General features: G+C 37.3%; 1 protein-coding gene across 11 annotated transcripts in view; it reads right to left on the reverse strand.

Moving 5' to 3' along the window:
* Positions 1 to 18136, reverse strand: part of LOC113225265 (HMG box transcription factor BBX) — a 271898-nt gene that overhangs the window by 52287 nt on the left and 201475 nt on the right. For all 11 annotated transcript variants that reach the window (XM_026456848.2, XM_026456866.2, XM_026456862.2 and 8 more), the window contains 3 exons: positions 12727 to 12807; positions 9261 to 9335; positions 1361 to 1441 (listed from right to left, as the gene is read on the reverse strand). In XM_026456848.2, the coding sequence (XP_026312633.1) occupies positions 1361 to 1441; positions 9261 to 9335; positions 12727 to 12807 (237 nt within the window). The remainder of the gene's footprint in view (positions 1 to 1360; positions 1442 to 9260; positions 9336 to 12726; positions 12808 to 18136) is intronic.

Genomic DNA, 18136 nt, shown 5'->3' on the forward strand with positions numbered 1-18136 from the left:
CCCATATTATTCAAGAAAAATAATCACTTCGTTCAAATAAATTCTCTTGACAATCTATACAGTCTTAGAGTTACTAGACAAATGCATGACCTCACAGTCTGTCTGTTTACTAGGATTTGTTTACAACTCTAACTCCAAAGGAACTCTCTTGTCAGATCTTCACTGTTTCGGCTGTATCTGGAGTAGTACTTTGCACTGACTCATGCAGTTCTTTTTAGAACTATTCCCTGCTGTCTTCATTAGTTTTCCTTAGAGTTTCCCAGTCACTTGTAGCCCTCTATTGTGGTCTGAACTTGTCCTACACAGGAAGCATGTCAATGTAGTGTCAGACAACAATGGGTTAGTTTGTTCCATTGTTTATTAATTTTACTTTTTAAGGACTTTGTATTTTTATATTTCTAATTTGGACCTGGTAATCTTTAAAAACTTAATTTAAAGATATTATATATTTTAAATGCATAAGTTTTTATGATACAAATTACCATAAAATTTAGAAATTTTAGAATATGATTGGTTATCCCATTAAGTTAAATAAACTACAAAAAATTTACAAAAGAACTCAAAGGGAGCTCATTGAAAGGAAACCAGAAAAATGAGAGAAAAGAAAAAAAAGTCTAGTATGAGATTTTTGGTCATCTACTTTCTACCTCCTAATTTATCTTACCAACAGAGAAAACTGCTACTAGAATGTCCAGGTGCTGAAAACATTTCTTCTGCATGTTTCCTTGAGTTAGGGTAGTCACAGGCTGGCAGAGAAAGCCACTGCCTTGCCCACCCTAGCAACAGGTGCTTCTGGCGTCTTCCTCCCCAATCCATCCCCCACCAATAAGGGCTCTGTTCCTCACCAGCTTTACTTTGCCAATGGAAAAGTAACATTTTACACACATGTCACATCAAATGTACAACTGATTCATCTCATAAAATCAGATTTTAGAACATGTCATATGAATTCTTCACCAGGAAAACAAAAATTCAAACATCAACCATCTGATTTAAAAGCAGCGCGTGCATTCTGGAGATTTATAGATGGTTTATGGGAATCAGAAAAGGGGAAAATAACCACAGCTATTCTTTTGTGTTCAGGCTGGACTTCCATAGCCAATTGAAGTAATCTTATTTTAAAATACTACCTGTGAAAAAAATTTTGCAATATCGCCGGGTAACCTTTTCCAATGCTTAATGACTCTTAGTAGCAAATTTCAGTTTTCCTAAATTAAAGGTTAACCCTCTCATTGTTAAAAATTAGATGTAACTCGTTTTATGGTCACAGGAGAGATGGTGCAGTTTAGGAAACACTGTTAGAATATTTTGCGATTTCCACCTCTGCAGATCCTATCTCTATATATTCTTAGGAACTTGCCTCTGCCAGTTGAAAGAGTGCAGACTTTCCACAGCGTTTTACAGGCTCAGCACCACCCAACTGCGAAGTGTTTGAAGAAATCTATATTAAAGACAATCCACATAGAGAATATTAGTTGTGATACCAGAATCTTTGCTTCTCATTCATACACATTCAGGAATTTTTCTTAGTTTTTGAGAGTATCATTGCTCCCGTGTAACAAATAACAAAACATGTCACATTTGGGATGATTATTTTGAGAACCATTTTCAGTAAATGACCTCAAAAATAATAACAAAAGTAGGTATGGCTGTTTAATAGCAAGAATATTGTCTTAGATCTTCCAGGCTTTAAATTTAACTCTATAATCTTAAAGTGAGAAAAGTATTTCAATTTCTATTTAAGTACTAACTTAACAACTAGTCAAATATAAAAGAGATTTAGAGTTATTTTGCATTTACCAAACAATTTTTTTTTTTTTGAGGAATATATTTGGGATCTCTGTGGAAAGACAGCATCAAGTCAGTCAACAAATTTTGTTTAGAATCCAACATATATGTGCAAGGCCATATGACAGCAGCTTAGGAACCTAAGAGTTTTATATAAAACACTGACCCTGGCTTTCAGAGTATGCTCTAATGTACATGCAAAGACTGATAATTAAGATCACAAATCTGAGTTGTACAGTTAATGGCTTATGCTGTATTGCAGTATATAACATATGTACGACATTAACATTAACTACATAATCTTCTGCAAATTTGGCTAAATAGTGGCTGGGCATTGACAAAAATGAACAGCACTGCCTTTTCTCATTTTTTTAAATAAAAACTTCATTTTCAATTTCTAGCCTCGATAAGAGCTGAGAAGGACATACATTCTTAAAGACATTTACAAAGCATCTTTACCTGGAGAAGTTCTGTCATTGCTAAGAGTAGATAGCTATGGTCTAACCTTTTAGATTCTTTGTGATTCTGAATTCTTTCTCAGTTAAAAACAAAGCTATTTCTCATTTCCATTTAGTAGGTAATCCTGCTTATGACTATATCCTTAAAGGGGACCACAGATCCCACAGGTGATTCTATGAAGTTGTTAGCTCCCGGAGACACTGGGTGCTTTGTGCTAGAGGAGATTTTCCCTAGAATACTTGCTGAATAACAGGTCTTTGTAGAAGCATGTATTTAATAATGGCCTACCTAGGCCACTAAAAAGGGCCTAGCTTAAGGAAGTTCCTCGTAGGCGCTATCAGTTTTAACAGAGCGCTTTTCTATTCATCTCTATCATTTACTTTTTCTTTAGAAGATGAATTTATGGGGCTCAATCTTTCTGAAGTTTGGAATATTTTCTTCTTGCCGAATTTTCACTGATAAATGCTACTTCTACCTTTTCTAGACATGTTGAATTCAATTACTCACCTTATCAGGAGACTAAGAGAAAACAAACACATTAATACCACTGGCTCTCAGTGCTTCAGGGAATGAAGGACTGAACATAAATGCCAGTGCCTTGAATCAACGCAAAGAATATGGCCTTTGTGCCACACAGGCAAGCTTTCATTACTTGCTGCTGTGTGGACTTCAGCAAATAAGATTTTGAGCCTCATTTACCTTACCTTCAAAATACGAACAGTAATACCTGCCCGGAATTATGCTGTGAAGATTAGGTTGGATGCTAGTGTAGGGCAGTGCTGAAGAGATGTTATGCTCTAAATAAATGGCCCAATTATTACTAATAATGATTTATCTTTAACACTGAAACATAAATACCTTTTTAGTACAATTCCAAAAATTAGTTACACACTGAAATGGAAGATAATTAAAAGTAGCAGTGTCTGTGGATAGTTATTAAATTTAGTAATTTGGAGAGCATTAAATTTGTCGCATAATCCCATGACACGCTCAAGAATTACTGAAGGACCACAAGCTGGGGAGCGCTGCACTTCACACCCATGCTGTTTTTCTGCTTCTTCCACCGGCTCCCTCTGCTGTTGGTTTTCGTTCCCTGTGTATGTCACTCCCACATATCCTGTGCCCAATGCAGTGCATGGCACACTGAGAGGCTCATGAATGACTGACTGCATGGATGCACTACCTGCCCTTGAGTTAAAGCACAGCTGTCAGAGAGGAGGCTTGAGAATGGTCCCCTTCGGTTTAGTAAGAACAGTTTTCCTTATTGCCTCTGGGAGGATTTTCACCTGCTTACAGGTACAGGGAAGCATTTTAAATGCTCAAGGTTGCTGGAAGCCTGATTCCCAAAAGGGCATGTGTGGGGGAAGGTTCAACATATTTTAGTAGTCCAATATTTCCAGAATCTCCTAACAATAACATTTGTATGGCATTACACAGTGTGAGGTATGATTTCTAAAAGTTAAATCAAAAACTTCTTAATTTGAGGGAAGGAAGCGTGGAAAACAGGGCACATGTTAATTTCCATGGCTTGGTCCTTATCTTAATTTCTTTGCAGCATTTGACAGTGCTAGTCTTTCTTTAGAAAAACTCCTTCCTGCCCTTCCCTTACTGCAGGGTCCTTGCTTTCCTCGTATGTTTCAGGCCACTCCTCGTGGTTCTTCTTTGCTGGCTCTTCTTTCCATAATAATCCCTTCAATGTTTTTCCTTAGTATTTTGTCTTAGGGCCCTCTCTCATCTATGCTGATGGCTTCAATTTCAAGCACAGCTAGTACAACGATGATTTGTTACATCACTGTTTACTCCTGCCCATGCTGTTCTGCCTAAGAGACATATACATCCTTTCAGATAGGAACAATGTAGTTAACATCTGTTTTCCAATGACTGGTCAGCTCTGGAGGGCAGTGTGTGTTTGCTAGGCTGACAGGTAGACGGCACTAGTGGGCCAGACTGCATAGGATGTTCATGGGCATGCTTCTTCTTTTCCTCAAATTGGATAGGGCTTGCCAATAAGTTAATTTCACTGTAGTCTCTCTTTTGACTATTATGTGATGTTCGGATAAACAATATTCATCCATAAAGGCTAGCTACAGGGTGGATGTGACAGTACATGAGGTACAGCTAAAGTGCTAAGAAAAATGATCACCCTGGATGTTAAATTGCTAATTTTATGGCTGTCTGAGGTGGGTGAACAAACAGGTGGTAAAGACCAGAATCAAATTAGGTAATAGTGGAAGTCTTTTTCAATTATAAAGGTATTGTAAATATTGTAGTTTGGGAGAAGATGACTGATAACTGTTGAAAGAATAAGTGAGTCAAAGAGGAAATAAGGCGTTCCTTTCCTTACCTTCCTTATCTAAAAAGAAATATTAGTGCTTCCAATAAAACACATAATACATCCACTGATTAGTTACAGTGTAAGTATTTTTTTTTTTGAGACAAAATCTCACTGTGTCACCAGGCTGGAATGCAGTGGCGTCATCTCGGCTCACTGCAAGCTCCGCCTCCCAGGTTCACGCCATTCTCCTGCCTCAGCCTCCCGAGTAGCTGGGACTACAGGCGCCCGCCACCATGCCTGGCTAATGTTTTTTGTATTTTTAGTAGAGACAGGGTTTCACCGTGCTCGCCAGGATGGTCTCGATCTTCTGACCTCGTGATCTGCCTGCCTCGGCCTCCCAAAGTGCTGGGATTACAGGCATGAGCCACAGTGTAAGTATATGGTGTTTTTAATTGACTGTAATATTGTGTAACAAACTGAGCATTCCCTCATGAAAATAAATGCATTAAATTTATACCTACTACTTATATACAATGGTGACAATATTTTAATTTTGGTGAGATTATAGTTATATTTATATAGGCAAAGTAAATATCTTCTAAGGGAAGTTTTAAAGTCCAAATCTATCTAAATCACCCAGATTAGCTCTGTGTCTTCAAGGTAAATATAATTTTTCAATGCAAAGATATCCTCTAGGTGTAAGAGTCAGCCACAGAGCACATCAGAGAATATGTGGATTGGTCATGGCTTTTAAGTCTGTTAAACAATTAAAGACAACAGTTCCCTTCTGACATTATATTTGGTCATTAGTCTTTGGTAAACTAGATCTAAAAAGTGACTGATGTGTCACTACCTGTAAACAGAAGACGCAGTTAGGACTCATTCTGACCAACTTAATGGATCAGAGCCTGGAAACACAGAGTAGATGGTACTTTGGATGGGCCAGGCTGAATCTGGATGAAATATGACTGCCCCCTTGGAATGGGAGACAGGCTGAAATTGGGGGTGGGGAGTGAGAAACTGTCCCTGCATTCTGTATTTCTTTCAAAATCCTGATTTTTCTCCTCTTAAATGTAAACATTTATGAGGCAACTACAAATAAATATGTTTATTCAGTTTCATGGTTCCATATAGATTAATTTCAATGAGCTTTTCAATGATCAGATTTGGTTAAGAAGGAAAAATATCTTTCTCATCTTGCAAGGAAGAGATCAGGACTCAATGAAAGAAACAAAACAAAACAAAACATTTCGACCTAAAGAAATTACCCGGGTTTACTGTTAAAAGTATGTTTCTCAGATAAATATTTTACATGATAAATAACCCATTTCCAAGCGAAAATCTAGTTAACTTCTTCCCAGTGTTATAAGAGTTTGTAAATAAAATGAACAGAAATAGTTTCTGAGAATTTTGCATGCCTGATCTTAAAACGATATTACAAAGCTAAATATTTTTAAAAGATAAATTGTTTCCTAGCTTATATAAACACCCACTTCTCTTTAAGTGTACATAATAGGACAAGGAATCCCTCTGAAAAGAGAAGGGCTATAAAGTGCTCCACGCAGTAATTTTCTATTACACATCAATCCCTTCCTCTCTTGACCCTTCCACCGTGAAGTCCCAGAGATATTAATAAGTGCCTTAACAATAATGATTTAATAATTTGGGTTTTTTAAAAAAACACATAACTACAGACCCGTGGTCTCAAACTGTGGTTCTCTAATAGGAAACTTGTTGGAAATGCAAATTCTCAGGCCCAGCACCAGATTTAATCAGTCAGAAGCTTTGGCGGTGCGGCCCAGCAATCTGCGTGTAAACAGCCTTCTAGGTGACTCTGATGTACTATACAGTTTGAGAACCTTTGCTTTTGACTAATTAAAACAAGAATTTCAAGAGTCTTTGGGTTTTCTCAAAGGTGATGGTGTTTTGTGAAATAATTCTAAGAGCTTTAGGGATATCGCAGTGAGTAATTACAGCCTATTCTATTTCTATTGCAATACACATGCTCATAGCAAATTTTAGTAGATATTTTTATTAGTTCATCTAGTTAGCTCTTATTTAGCCTTAAATAAAACCAGCCCAGTATTGGTCTGACAATATGGTCAGATTGTAGGATGTTAAAGATTGAAAGTAAGGGTACTGTTGGGTTAGAGGAGGAAAGTGAAGACAGAGGTTATTTATCCTTTGAGAACCATGAACTACTCTTGTATAAAGACATATAACATTTACAGCTAAATAGCCAAAGATACAATAATTTAATTTGCTGAGGAACTAGGGCTATTACCAATGGTTGCAAAATATAACCAGGAAAAGTTATATACTTGTGGGGACTGCATCTCATTCTAGGGCAAAACAGAACATGTATATTTTTATACCATCCATTTTATTTTAGTCTTTCTGTCATATATGCCTTCCTATATTTTGAAACAACTCCTAATTAAGTTTACAAATTAATAATTTTTTAAAAGGCTCCTCAAATCCTACATACACTTTACAGCTAAAAACCCCAAGAGTCCTCAGGAGATGAGTGCTGTACAGCAAAGGGGCAACTTCTGGAAATGCCACCCTGCCTGACTCTCTCCTCCGAGTAAGAAGTTCTTTTCTTCTCTAGAAAAAAAAACTTAGTATAATTAAGAGGCAATGACCAAATCTCATTCAAGAATTAGTGTACTGAGCAGCAAGGACAAATTAGTTTATGAAAGGCATGGGATCTCATCCTGCAGAATTGCAGGATGGTGGCTATTATACCACCAAACTGGTCCCTTAGAGCTGTCCCCAGCGCTTCAGGAGCTAACAAGTGTGATGATGGTGTTGCTAAAATAACAATCATGGCCAGGCATGGTGGCTCTCACCTGTAATCCCAGCACTTTGGGAGGCTAAGGAGGGCAGATCACCTGAGGTCAGGAGTTCGTGACCAGCCTGGCCAACACGGCGAAACTCCGTCTCAACTAAAAATATAAAAATTAGCCGGGCGTGGTGGTGGACACCTATAATCCCAGCTACTCAGGAGGCTGAGGCAGGAGAATCGCTTGAACCTGGGAGGTGAAGGTTGCAGGGAGCCGAGATGGTACCACTGCACTCTAGCCTGGGTAACAAGGGTGAAACTCCGTCTCAAAAAAAAAAAAAAAAAAAAAAAACATACACTGAATCATAGGCTGAGCAGTGATAAGAGATAGAACCAGCATCAGCTGAGATATTCCATTATTCCATACTGGTATTTGAAGTTAAGCTGGACACTCTTGGTAGTCAGTGCATATGTAAATATCAGGTGTGTCAAAGATGCGCCACTACTTTTCTAATATTCCTGCTATGCAGTATAGAATTTAATCAAACAGAATACATGGCAAATCAATTTTGCTTTGAAAAAAATGTTTCTGAAAAGTTGGATAGAACTGGCTCAGATATCAACATTAAAAATAAATTTAGTCAATATGGCAAAATTCCTTTTTAACTCTGAAGAATTAATGGGCATCAATAACTGGAAGAAAGCAAGAAAGTATTATTAACAAAACTATTTCCCCTAGACAGTGAAAATAACTGCTTCCTTATTATAATGGAAAATTGTAACAAAATCTTAATTAATTCAGATTAATTAAGCAAATTTTTCTTCATGAAATAACATTATATATTTTTGTTACCAGTTTTATACAATAGCCCTCAGCAGCTAAACAAATACTATGGCAGGGAAGCCTAATACATAAGCAGGCCAACCGATGGTATAAAGTCATAGTAGTTGACACAAGTTGTCCCAAGAGGAGACAGCTTTTTTTCTTTTTTTTGTAAGAGCCAAAAGTAATTTTTTTCTCATTTTCAAAGTAAGATGGTAGGTTTTCTTCTGCCAAAAGGATATCATTTTACATTCCATTTATGCAGTATTCTTTATTCAAATGAATCAAAGTGATTCAATACATCAATATTAAACAGCGCAGTCCTGCTTGTCATTTTCTCTCAACCCTATAAAAAATTGCTTGGTTTATGATATGCATTTTTTAGTTGGGATAAAAAGGAAAAGAAGAAAAGACCTAAAGCAGATAGCATCTTATTTTCACAAACTATATACGTTTTATTATTTGCCACATAGTGCTCATTAGAAATGAACATATGGTTGAGGCCAGGGCTTTTGTAGCAAAATCAAGAATATCAGATTTGTCTCTGCAGCGTACCAACCAAAAAAGTTGCTCTCTGGTGTGTGCTCTCTTTGGCTGACAAACCAAAGAAATCTGAGATCTTACAAAAGCTGACCTGATCTAAGCCTGGGATTACACACTAATAAAAATACTGGCTGAAGCTACATCACTTTGAAAGTTAATTTTACCTGATTTAACAGGTCGTATTCACCACTGCAATCACTGTGAGAGAGTTATTCATGAATTATAGCATCTAATTTCACTATTGGAAAAATTTAATAAATCGAAACCCTCTGGTCTTCGTGTTGACAGCAGTTTTTTCAAGCTTTTAAAATAAATTTAAAACAAGATAAAATGAAATAAACACATTACTGGTATTCTGAATGAACTCTTCAATGAATGCTTATAAAATGGGTGTAAAATCTGGACCTGATTTGACCATGATTACATCAAAGGCAGCAGAAAAAGCAATAAATATTCTGTTATGTGCATTATGTTAATAATGACAACAGGCATGCCTAAAGTTCACTATACATTATAAAAACTCCATTCCAGCATTCCTGAGCTCAACAAGTTTTCTTAGCCCAAAAAGCATTTAAAAAAGGCCATACCTCTGCAAACTGAAACAAGGCAGATGTTTGACACTGCTTTGTAGAAGCATCAGGGTGGGATGTACTTGAAGATATCTGAAAGGAAACAAGCAATTCTTAATGCACAATGACATTCTTCCACATCAGATCATAAGATTCTGCCATATATTTTCAACTGTAGACACTGATAAAGATTTAAAAATGAGTCATTACCCCCAATCCCTTTAGAAGAGCATTATAACTGATAAGAGAAGACAAAGGCCATGTTTCTAAAAACAGATGATTATAAAGAACAAAGACTGAGTGTGGCTCATTTGCTATGTCTTTGGTAAGGGTACCAGGTATATATCAAATAGCAGTTAAGAAGACCTGTTGAAATAAATTTCTTTACTTAAAAAAAAAGGAAAAAATGTGTATTATTAAAAGCTGGAGGCTGCAAGTAAAGCCACTCCCTCACTCTCTTCCCAACACCACTCCCTCCAAGCTGTTCTCTAGTTAAGAGGCAGCTGTGATGCAGTATTGGTGAAGCATATGGATGCAGGTCAGGGTATCTGGGAGACTGAATCTCAGCTCTGCTACTTACTTGCCCATATGACCTTGGCCAGCTCAGCTAAACTTTTTGAGACTTATTTTTCACCACTGTAAATTGATGATGATGATAATAATCTGCATTTTAGAGGATTATGGTGAAAAAAAATAAGCCATAAAAGATGTTACCTAGCATGGCACCAGAACTCAATAAATGGTTTACTAAATATGAAAAGTATTTTCTTCTTTCATAGCTCCTGCATCCTCCCACCCAACATGAACACGCACACACATGCGCGTACACAAACACGCACGCACACGCACACACATACGCCCGCACGCGGATGCACACACGTACACACATGTACGCACACATGCACATACACACGCACCCATGCACACACGCACGCACACATGTGCATACATGCACATGCACACACACGCACACACACACGTCAGTGTGTGACAATGAATAGAGTCTGCCACCCGATACTTGATTCAACTAGGGGACCTTTTGTTTTCAGTTGGTAATTATGGTAGCTTCCTTCGACTTTGCTCAGAGGAACATGTGGAAATACTTTTCAAGGACATTTTGGGAGCAAGGTGAGTTAGTAATTTTGGTTCCAAAGTGAAAAAACCTTTTATTCAGCTATAAAACAGGGTAAAAGTGGGTCACAGGAGCAGAAAGCCTGGGCATTATAACTTCAGCCCATTCCCAATCCCACAAGTCTTTCCTTCAAATAACTGTTCACCAACAACTCCATCAAAGGTTACTTACTAAGCAGCAAATCCACCTTCATCAAAACTCTTTAATTACAAAAATTGCTTTTTCATTTTAGTTAAACTGGTTAGAAAAACAACAGGGCCACGTAGTTATACAGTATAAAAGTGATGTTTAGGAATGAGAAAGAATCAGGAGGCTGGGCACAGTGTGGCTCACGTCTGTAATCCCAGCACTTTGGGAGGCTAGGTGGATCACTTGAGCCCAGGAGTTCAAGACTAGCCTGGTAACATAGCAAGATCCCGTCTCAAAATAAAAATAAAAAAAAATTAGTAGACAGACTGACTGAGTAATTAATTGTATCCACTGCTGAAGCCATCAGGAAAATTTCATTCTACTGTGCTTTTTAATCAGATAAGCATTTTTAGAATAAATATCAGTAAGAACAACAAATATCAACCAAATCCAATTTAACAAACTAGGTAGAAATAAACCATTTTATCCATTGTAAGATCTAACCAAGTGTTCTGAAGACATTCAAGGATAACATTTTATAACTTTTCTTGGTCAAACCATGAATCTTATCATTTCAAGTTACTGTGATGTGCAAATATGACAGAATCCAAAAATGAACCCAGAGAAATCTTCCTTAAGTCTTAGGAATTATAAACTCAGTACAACTTATTTCAGACATTACTTTTCATCCCTACCAATCCTTTATAAAAGTTAGGAAAAAGAAAAACAATGTATATAAGGGGAAATATATAAATATTGTAGGTTATACCTAAATATAATATATTCCTTTAAGAATTAAATCAGGCAGTGAACAAAATAGAACCAGTGTTATAATCTATGCAATTTTGTGAAAAAGTATCTCATAAGTTCTAAAAAAAGGGGGGGGATGTTATTATAAATTAATATTAAGATAAGGATTTCAATTAATAAATGCATAGGAGCTCCTGGAGATAGAGACCTTTTATATAAAAGCAATAGGATCAGGGATCTCTCTGGGTCTTAGACATGCTGTTAGAAACCACAAAAGTGTACACATGCTAACATATCCAAAATTTCCTGTGAAATTTTAGAGGTTTCATTAGATCTTTAAAGGTTCAAGGATCATCTCTTAAGCCATTCTGCTTTCAAAGTTGGGATCAATCTTAATAAGTTTATAACTGCTTCTGAAAAAAAAGAGTGCAGGCTGAGCGTGGTGACTCATGCCCTGTAATCCAGTACTCTGACAGGCTGAGGCAGGAAGATCGCCTGAGATCAATAATTTAAGAACAGCCTAGGCAACATAGTCAGACCCTGTTTAAAAAAAAAAAAAAATTAGCTGGGCATGGTGGCATGCATCTCCAGTCCTAGTTATCAGGAGGCTGAGACGAGAGGATCCCTTGAGCCCAGTAGTTCCAGGTTACAATGAGCTATGATCATGCCACTGCACTCTAGCCTGGACGACAGAGTGAGACTCTGACTCTAAAAAAAAATAAAAAATAAAAAATGTTCCCCCTGCACAAAACTGTAAAACAGTTGGGCAAACACCAGGAAGGATGACAGTGGTGAAGAAAGTCTGGTCAAAGACAATTCAAATGATCAAGGAAAGACCAGGTGGCTTAAAGTTTAAGAAAAAAATTTATCAATGAGGGCTCATATTGAGTTCTAGAGCAAATTAAGATATTCTGAGCAGTCTTAAACTTTAGACTTGATATCAAGGATAATGTGCTTTTATACACCATCTCTTTGAACCAGTGTCAAGAGACCATTGAGCTGAATAAGTCTGACAAAAGAAGACTTTGAAAACTGCCAACCTCACGCTAAAGTTTCAATTAAGATGAAAGTGTACTAAAAAAAGAAAAGAAAAAGAAATGCATAGATTAGTTGCATAGCCAATAACCATGAGTTGATTCTGTCTTCTGTTTTATCAAATAAACAATAAATTACTAAATTCTAATAGTAATTCAAAATATTCTTAACCTTACTATCCATGAGTAAAAATTAGTAATGAGGTTGATAATATTTAGTATGACTTTAACAATAAGCTTCTATAAATGCATAAATGTAGTTATTTCTTAATTAAGAACTCTAGAGACCCAAAATACCTTTTCCAAAATTGGATTCTATTTTCCCACTTATGGTTGAGCTGAGTAAAGTTCTTCATTGCTTTCAGTTACTGTTATCAGCCCCAACTTAAGCCCACTTTACAATTTCCTCATTAGTTAAGTATCAATTGTAATATATTACCTCAGCAAACTGAAACAATGGTGACTTCTGACGTAATTCAGGAGATTCTGAAACATCAGGCCTGCATGTGCCAGAGGATACCTGAAACAAAGAAAGATATCATATTTTCTTTTGTACTATTTACTGTGTTAGGTAAACATTTAATGCTCTATTTTCATTTCTGATCTTTATTATCAACAACAGTTACAGAAACATCACTTTTTAATCAAGTCTTTTTCTCAGGATATACATTTCCTCTTTTATCTCAATGTTAACATTGACCCACTTTTGCCTTTAGGTGAGAATTGCTTTGGTAGTGAACTGTTATTCAAAAGTCATAGGAGGTTCAGAATGTTAGAGAGGGAAGGATTTCATTATTCCTCTGATCTAAACCCCTCACTTTTCAAAGATGAAAAAACTGACACCTCCCCTGCCAATGCTAAAAAATCCCCTTAGTCTTTTTTTTTTTTTTTTTTTTTTTTTTGAGACGGAGTCTCGCTCTGTCGCCCAGGCTGGAGTGCAGTGGCCGGATCTCAGCTCACTGCAAGCTCCGCCTCCCAGGTTTACGCCATTCTCCTGCCTCAGCCTCCGGAGTAGCTGGGACTACAGGCGCCGCCACCTCGCCCGGCTAGTTTTTTTTTTGTATTTTTTAGTAGAGACGGGGTTTCACCGTGTTAGCCAGGATGGTCTCGATCTCCTGACCTCGTGATCCGCCCGTCTCGGCCTCCCAAAGTGCTGGGATTACAGGCTTGAGCCACCGCGCCCGGCCGAAAATCCCCTTAGTCTTTATTGAACACTGATCACTATAAGATGTAAGTATTTATTTATTGTACTTTCTCTCCCAGGGGCTTTATTTAATGCATTATCTCCAACACTGCCTGGGTGCAATGTAGATACTCAACAAGTATTTGTGGAGTGAACTAATGAAAGCTGACAATAGTTCTCTTAACCCCAATTCAGTGTGATTCCTGCCCACTTTCCTGAATAATGAAGTTAGAGAGTCTAGGGGGAAAAATCATCTTTCACGTTAAAGAAAAAAATGAAAGTTACAAATACTTTTTAATAACTTGTTTTCTGATTACAAAATAATCCAAGTTCACTGTTAAAAATCTGAAAAAAAAAAACCCACCAAAATGAAGAAAAATCACCTACAATGTTACCTCCCAAAGATAAGCCTGTTAATACTCTTATATATTCTTCCAGTTGTGCATGTAGGTAATTTTTAAACAAAAATAGAACGTTCTACTGCAGTTATGGAATGTTCTTTTTTTAAAAAAAAAACTTTAATATTAATTTCTCTGCATCACTAAGTCTTCTCCAGTGTAATTTTAATAGCTGCATGTGATTATATTTGACAGGTAAATCCTATGGAAAGAGCCACTAGTCACCCAGATTATGCTCCTAAAAACAGTTTCTCACTGACCCTCTTAAGACACTGAGGATGTGTTTCTCTAACAACGTCACAGGCCACGGGGCAGGAGCAAACATTTGAAATGTTAATTGTCACCTTTGGATTTTAAAGAGTAATGGTTACCTTCTCCCAGAGATAAGCACATTAGTGCAGGTGCAGAAGCTTTAATTAATTTGCCACCTGTGGTCTGGCTGCAAAGCCTGACTCTCTTATTGTCACAATTTGATATGCTATGTCAAATGTCCCACCAAGGAGACACAAAATGAACTAAAAAGAAGGCCAACAAATCCTGAAATTTATAGCCACAAAAAAACTAGGAACTCCTTTATTGGAAGAACACCTGAACAAAATACATCTTTATAATTTAGAAGTATTTTTAAAAAATCAACTTCTCTGTTTTATCAAAAAATCTATGTGTGGCTCCTAGATTATTTGGTAAATAATCAAAACTTTATTTACATTCAAGCTTAGGACTTTTTGAAAATTATACAATGTCTTCATAAAGCTTTAATAAAATAGGTGTGCATAAGACAGAAATCCATAGAAGATATTTGGAATTAAATGTATTATTATTTAGAGTAGCTACACTGCATAAAGTCTATATAACATATATGCTTATTTCAGATCCCACAATGCACAAGAAATAGTGACCATTTATGAGGAGGTAAATTGCCCTATGGCTTAGAGTTCATATTAACAGCATGAAGAAAATTCAACTTTCTTTTAAGTGTCATTTATAGATTATTTGGCCACAACAACACATCAATTCAGAAAGTTTAAAAGTTCATTAATACCCTTTGCAAATCTTTAGGATGGATGGTCTCATATAAAACTTCCTATTTGAACACATAATTATGAAGGCATCTATAATCCTGCACGTGGTTTGTCAATTTTAGCATGCAATCAAAAGTCTACACGTTTGTGCTTAGCATGCTCCTGACAAAGAGGGGATGCACAATGAATATCTGTTGCTTAACTTAATTCTCTCCCTATGTATGTGAATAGGAAGAATCTCACATACATAGTGACCAGGCCAGGAGTACAACAAATGCTATCTAATGGCTAAAATAACAGTAATAGAATCACTAATGCTGTGGATTTTGCTCTAGTGGACCACGTCCTCTCAAAACCTAGTTACTCTTACTTTAAAGCATTACAGATTTTGCATACATCTTCAGTGTAGTATAGTGGAAACAGCACAAAATTAGGAGCCAGGAGAATTGGGTTAGTACTAAGCTACGTAGTTAGCCGACTTGGTTAGCTGACCCTCTAGTCCACAAAAGAATAGAGGCAAGGTATCACAAGGGGCCAAGAGGGAGACAAAGAAAAGAAAAAAGAAGCGGGCTGGGAAAGAAAGAAACAATGCCAGCAGCAGGATAAGAAAAGAAGGAGAAGACAGAAAAGCTGTAAAGAACAGATACAAATGTTTCATAAAGCACTGGAGTCTGTCTAAAACAAACCGAATACGGGAATAGCCCCCAAAGTTCTCTAGAAGGCATCAGCTCAATGCAATAATTATTTGCAACCATAATTCTAAGTTGTCAAGGTAAGAAAAATTGTAAAATACATCATTTATTAAGAAGGCAGAAATCCGTGTGATGCAGGTTAGACATATTTCTTCTGGGGACCTAAACTCTCAAAACATAAAAACAGTTCAATGACATGGCAAATATAAACATGAAGAACTCATTATTGAGTACCTGATAAGCAAGGCATCCCATAAAATGTATATATCTGTGCATACAGTGATCTACACATGCATTTGATAAAGAAATAAGAAATTCTATCTATATAAAAGGGAGAGAATACTTCCCACAAAAGGCTCCCATTTGAGTAATGCCATTATTCAGAAGGTTCCAGAGGTTGTGAAATGTTTAAAATATTGAGCTATATCATCCTTATATCTGCATTTAAAGTACTTCATTTATTTTTATTAGGTGGGGCACACTTTTTATGGATAAACATCAATTTTGTAATATCTATTCCTATGCTAGAGCCAGTTTACTTTCTAAATACAAAATAAATGGCCAAAGACATTTGTTCATTAATTAAGAGGAAAGAAAAAATATTAAATAAGTAGTGGTGAAATAAGGGAGGAAAAAAACCCAAGAAGCTGTTTCTAGAAATAATCTCTGAAATAATCGGTAAAGCCACTAGGTGTTGCTATACGCCCAAAAACGAAAATAGCTAAAGGGATTTTTGTTAAGTACGTACTCATTTGATTTACCCAAATTCAATCCTCTCCTTGATTTAGCTATAATTCTCAATAACCATGAAAGGGGAGTGATTAGTATAATTAAGAATTTCAATAATGTAGTATTTTTTTCACAGGAGCAATTCATATAGTGAAATTGAATACATAAAAAAGTGAACTGGCCTCCTGATACAAAACAAGATCAAGTCAGTTACATGCACCCTGAGTAGTTGGGAAAGCTACATTGTTATCATGAGCCTGTCCTTACTTTGCAAGACACAAGACCACAACCATGAGCTGCTGGCATGAACACACGGTCAACAAAAGGGGTATTACACTGGTAGTATCTGAGCCATACATTCCTACCCTTGCTAATTCAAACATTTATTGATTACTCACTCATTCAACAAATATTTAATAGATACCTATGACATGCCAGCCACAAAGACTGCTACTTTCAAGAAGCTTATATTCTACTTGTATCTAGTAGGTGTTAGGGAATAAAACGATGACCAAAGGAAATGTGCCTAACCCTTAGTTGCTTGCAACTTATGTGCAGGGGACAGCAACATCATATACAAAAATGTAAGTGCATAATGGTGGAATATTACAAGGTCTACAGGAGGATGGAGAATCAGCCTTCATTCTGCATGGGAACAGCTGGAAGGAAGATAGGAAACATCTAAGATATACCTTAGGAAAACCAGGAGTTCTCTCACAAGTGTAGAAATGATGCAGTAACAGGAGGTGGAAAAGTATGAAGGCAAGAACCCTGTGTGTTTGAGAAAGTGACTTTCTCAGTGTGGCTGAAGAATACATGCATTGGAGTATAGTGGGAGAATCTGAATTCTACATGAAGAAGTCTGAAAATTAGACTGGAGGCAATGAGGAGCCAGCTGAGGTTTTCAGTCAGAGAGATGTGTAGTCAGGTAATTCTGTCAGTGGAGTGCAGGGTGATGCTGGCTGGGGGTGACTGGAGGCAGGAGGCTAACTGGAAGATTAAGGAAATAGGCCAGCTGAGATGTGAGACCCCAACTGAATCAAAGATGGTAACTGCCAGGCTTCAGTAACTGTTTGGCAAGAAGTCAGAGCTGAGGGAAAGGGGTCAGAAATACAATGCCTGTGTTTCCAAGGTAAGTTAAAAAGGAAATTTGAGAGATGGAAGGAGGTCTGGATGGAGGCAGTGGGTGTCTTTTATGAGAAGAGATGGTTTTGGGGTAGACAATTCCATCTGAGAGTTAAAGGAGAAGCTGGTTACTAGCGCACTGCACTCGGCTGCCTGACACGAGTGGTGCACTACATCTGAGAAGAGTCCCTGGCTGCCATGGCGGGCATAACCAAACAGCAGCACAGAGCTGAGCACTCCCACAAGCAGAATACATGTCGAGTCATCTGGCTAAATGGAAGAACACATCCTTGGTTTCACTCAGCGCATTGGGGCTGCTGGAGTATGGACTTTACCCCATGAGTCAAGTTCTCCTAACACTATAATCTGTGTGGCTGAGCACTAGCATCAAAGTCCAGAACAGACTCCAGGCCAGTTGTAAAAAGAACTGCAGTAGCAATTGAGATAACTCAGATCACCTGCCTCAGTTTCCTCATTTGATAGAGTAGATACAATGCCACTCTGCCTAATTGCCTTCTTCACAGGAAACTGTGAGAATAAAATGCAACAGTGTACATCAATGTGCTCTCCAACAACAACCTAATTGACAATAACCACACCTCTCTTGTGAAGGATGCCTCCTTTATCTTCCTGCTCTCCACCCTTCTCTTTTGAGCCCAGCTCTCTTTCTGCCCACCTTCCACACTACCTTTGCCTTCAT

This window comes from Piliocolobus tephrosceles, unplaced genomic scaffold (assembly GCF_002776525.5).
Source record: "Piliocolobus tephrosceles isolate RC106 unplaced genomic scaffold, ASM277652v3 unscaffolded_20, whole genome shotgun sequence".
NCBI classification, from domain to species: domain Eukaryota; kingdom Metazoa; phylum Chordata; class Mammalia; order Primates; family Cercopithecidae; genus Piliocolobus; species Piliocolobus tephrosceles.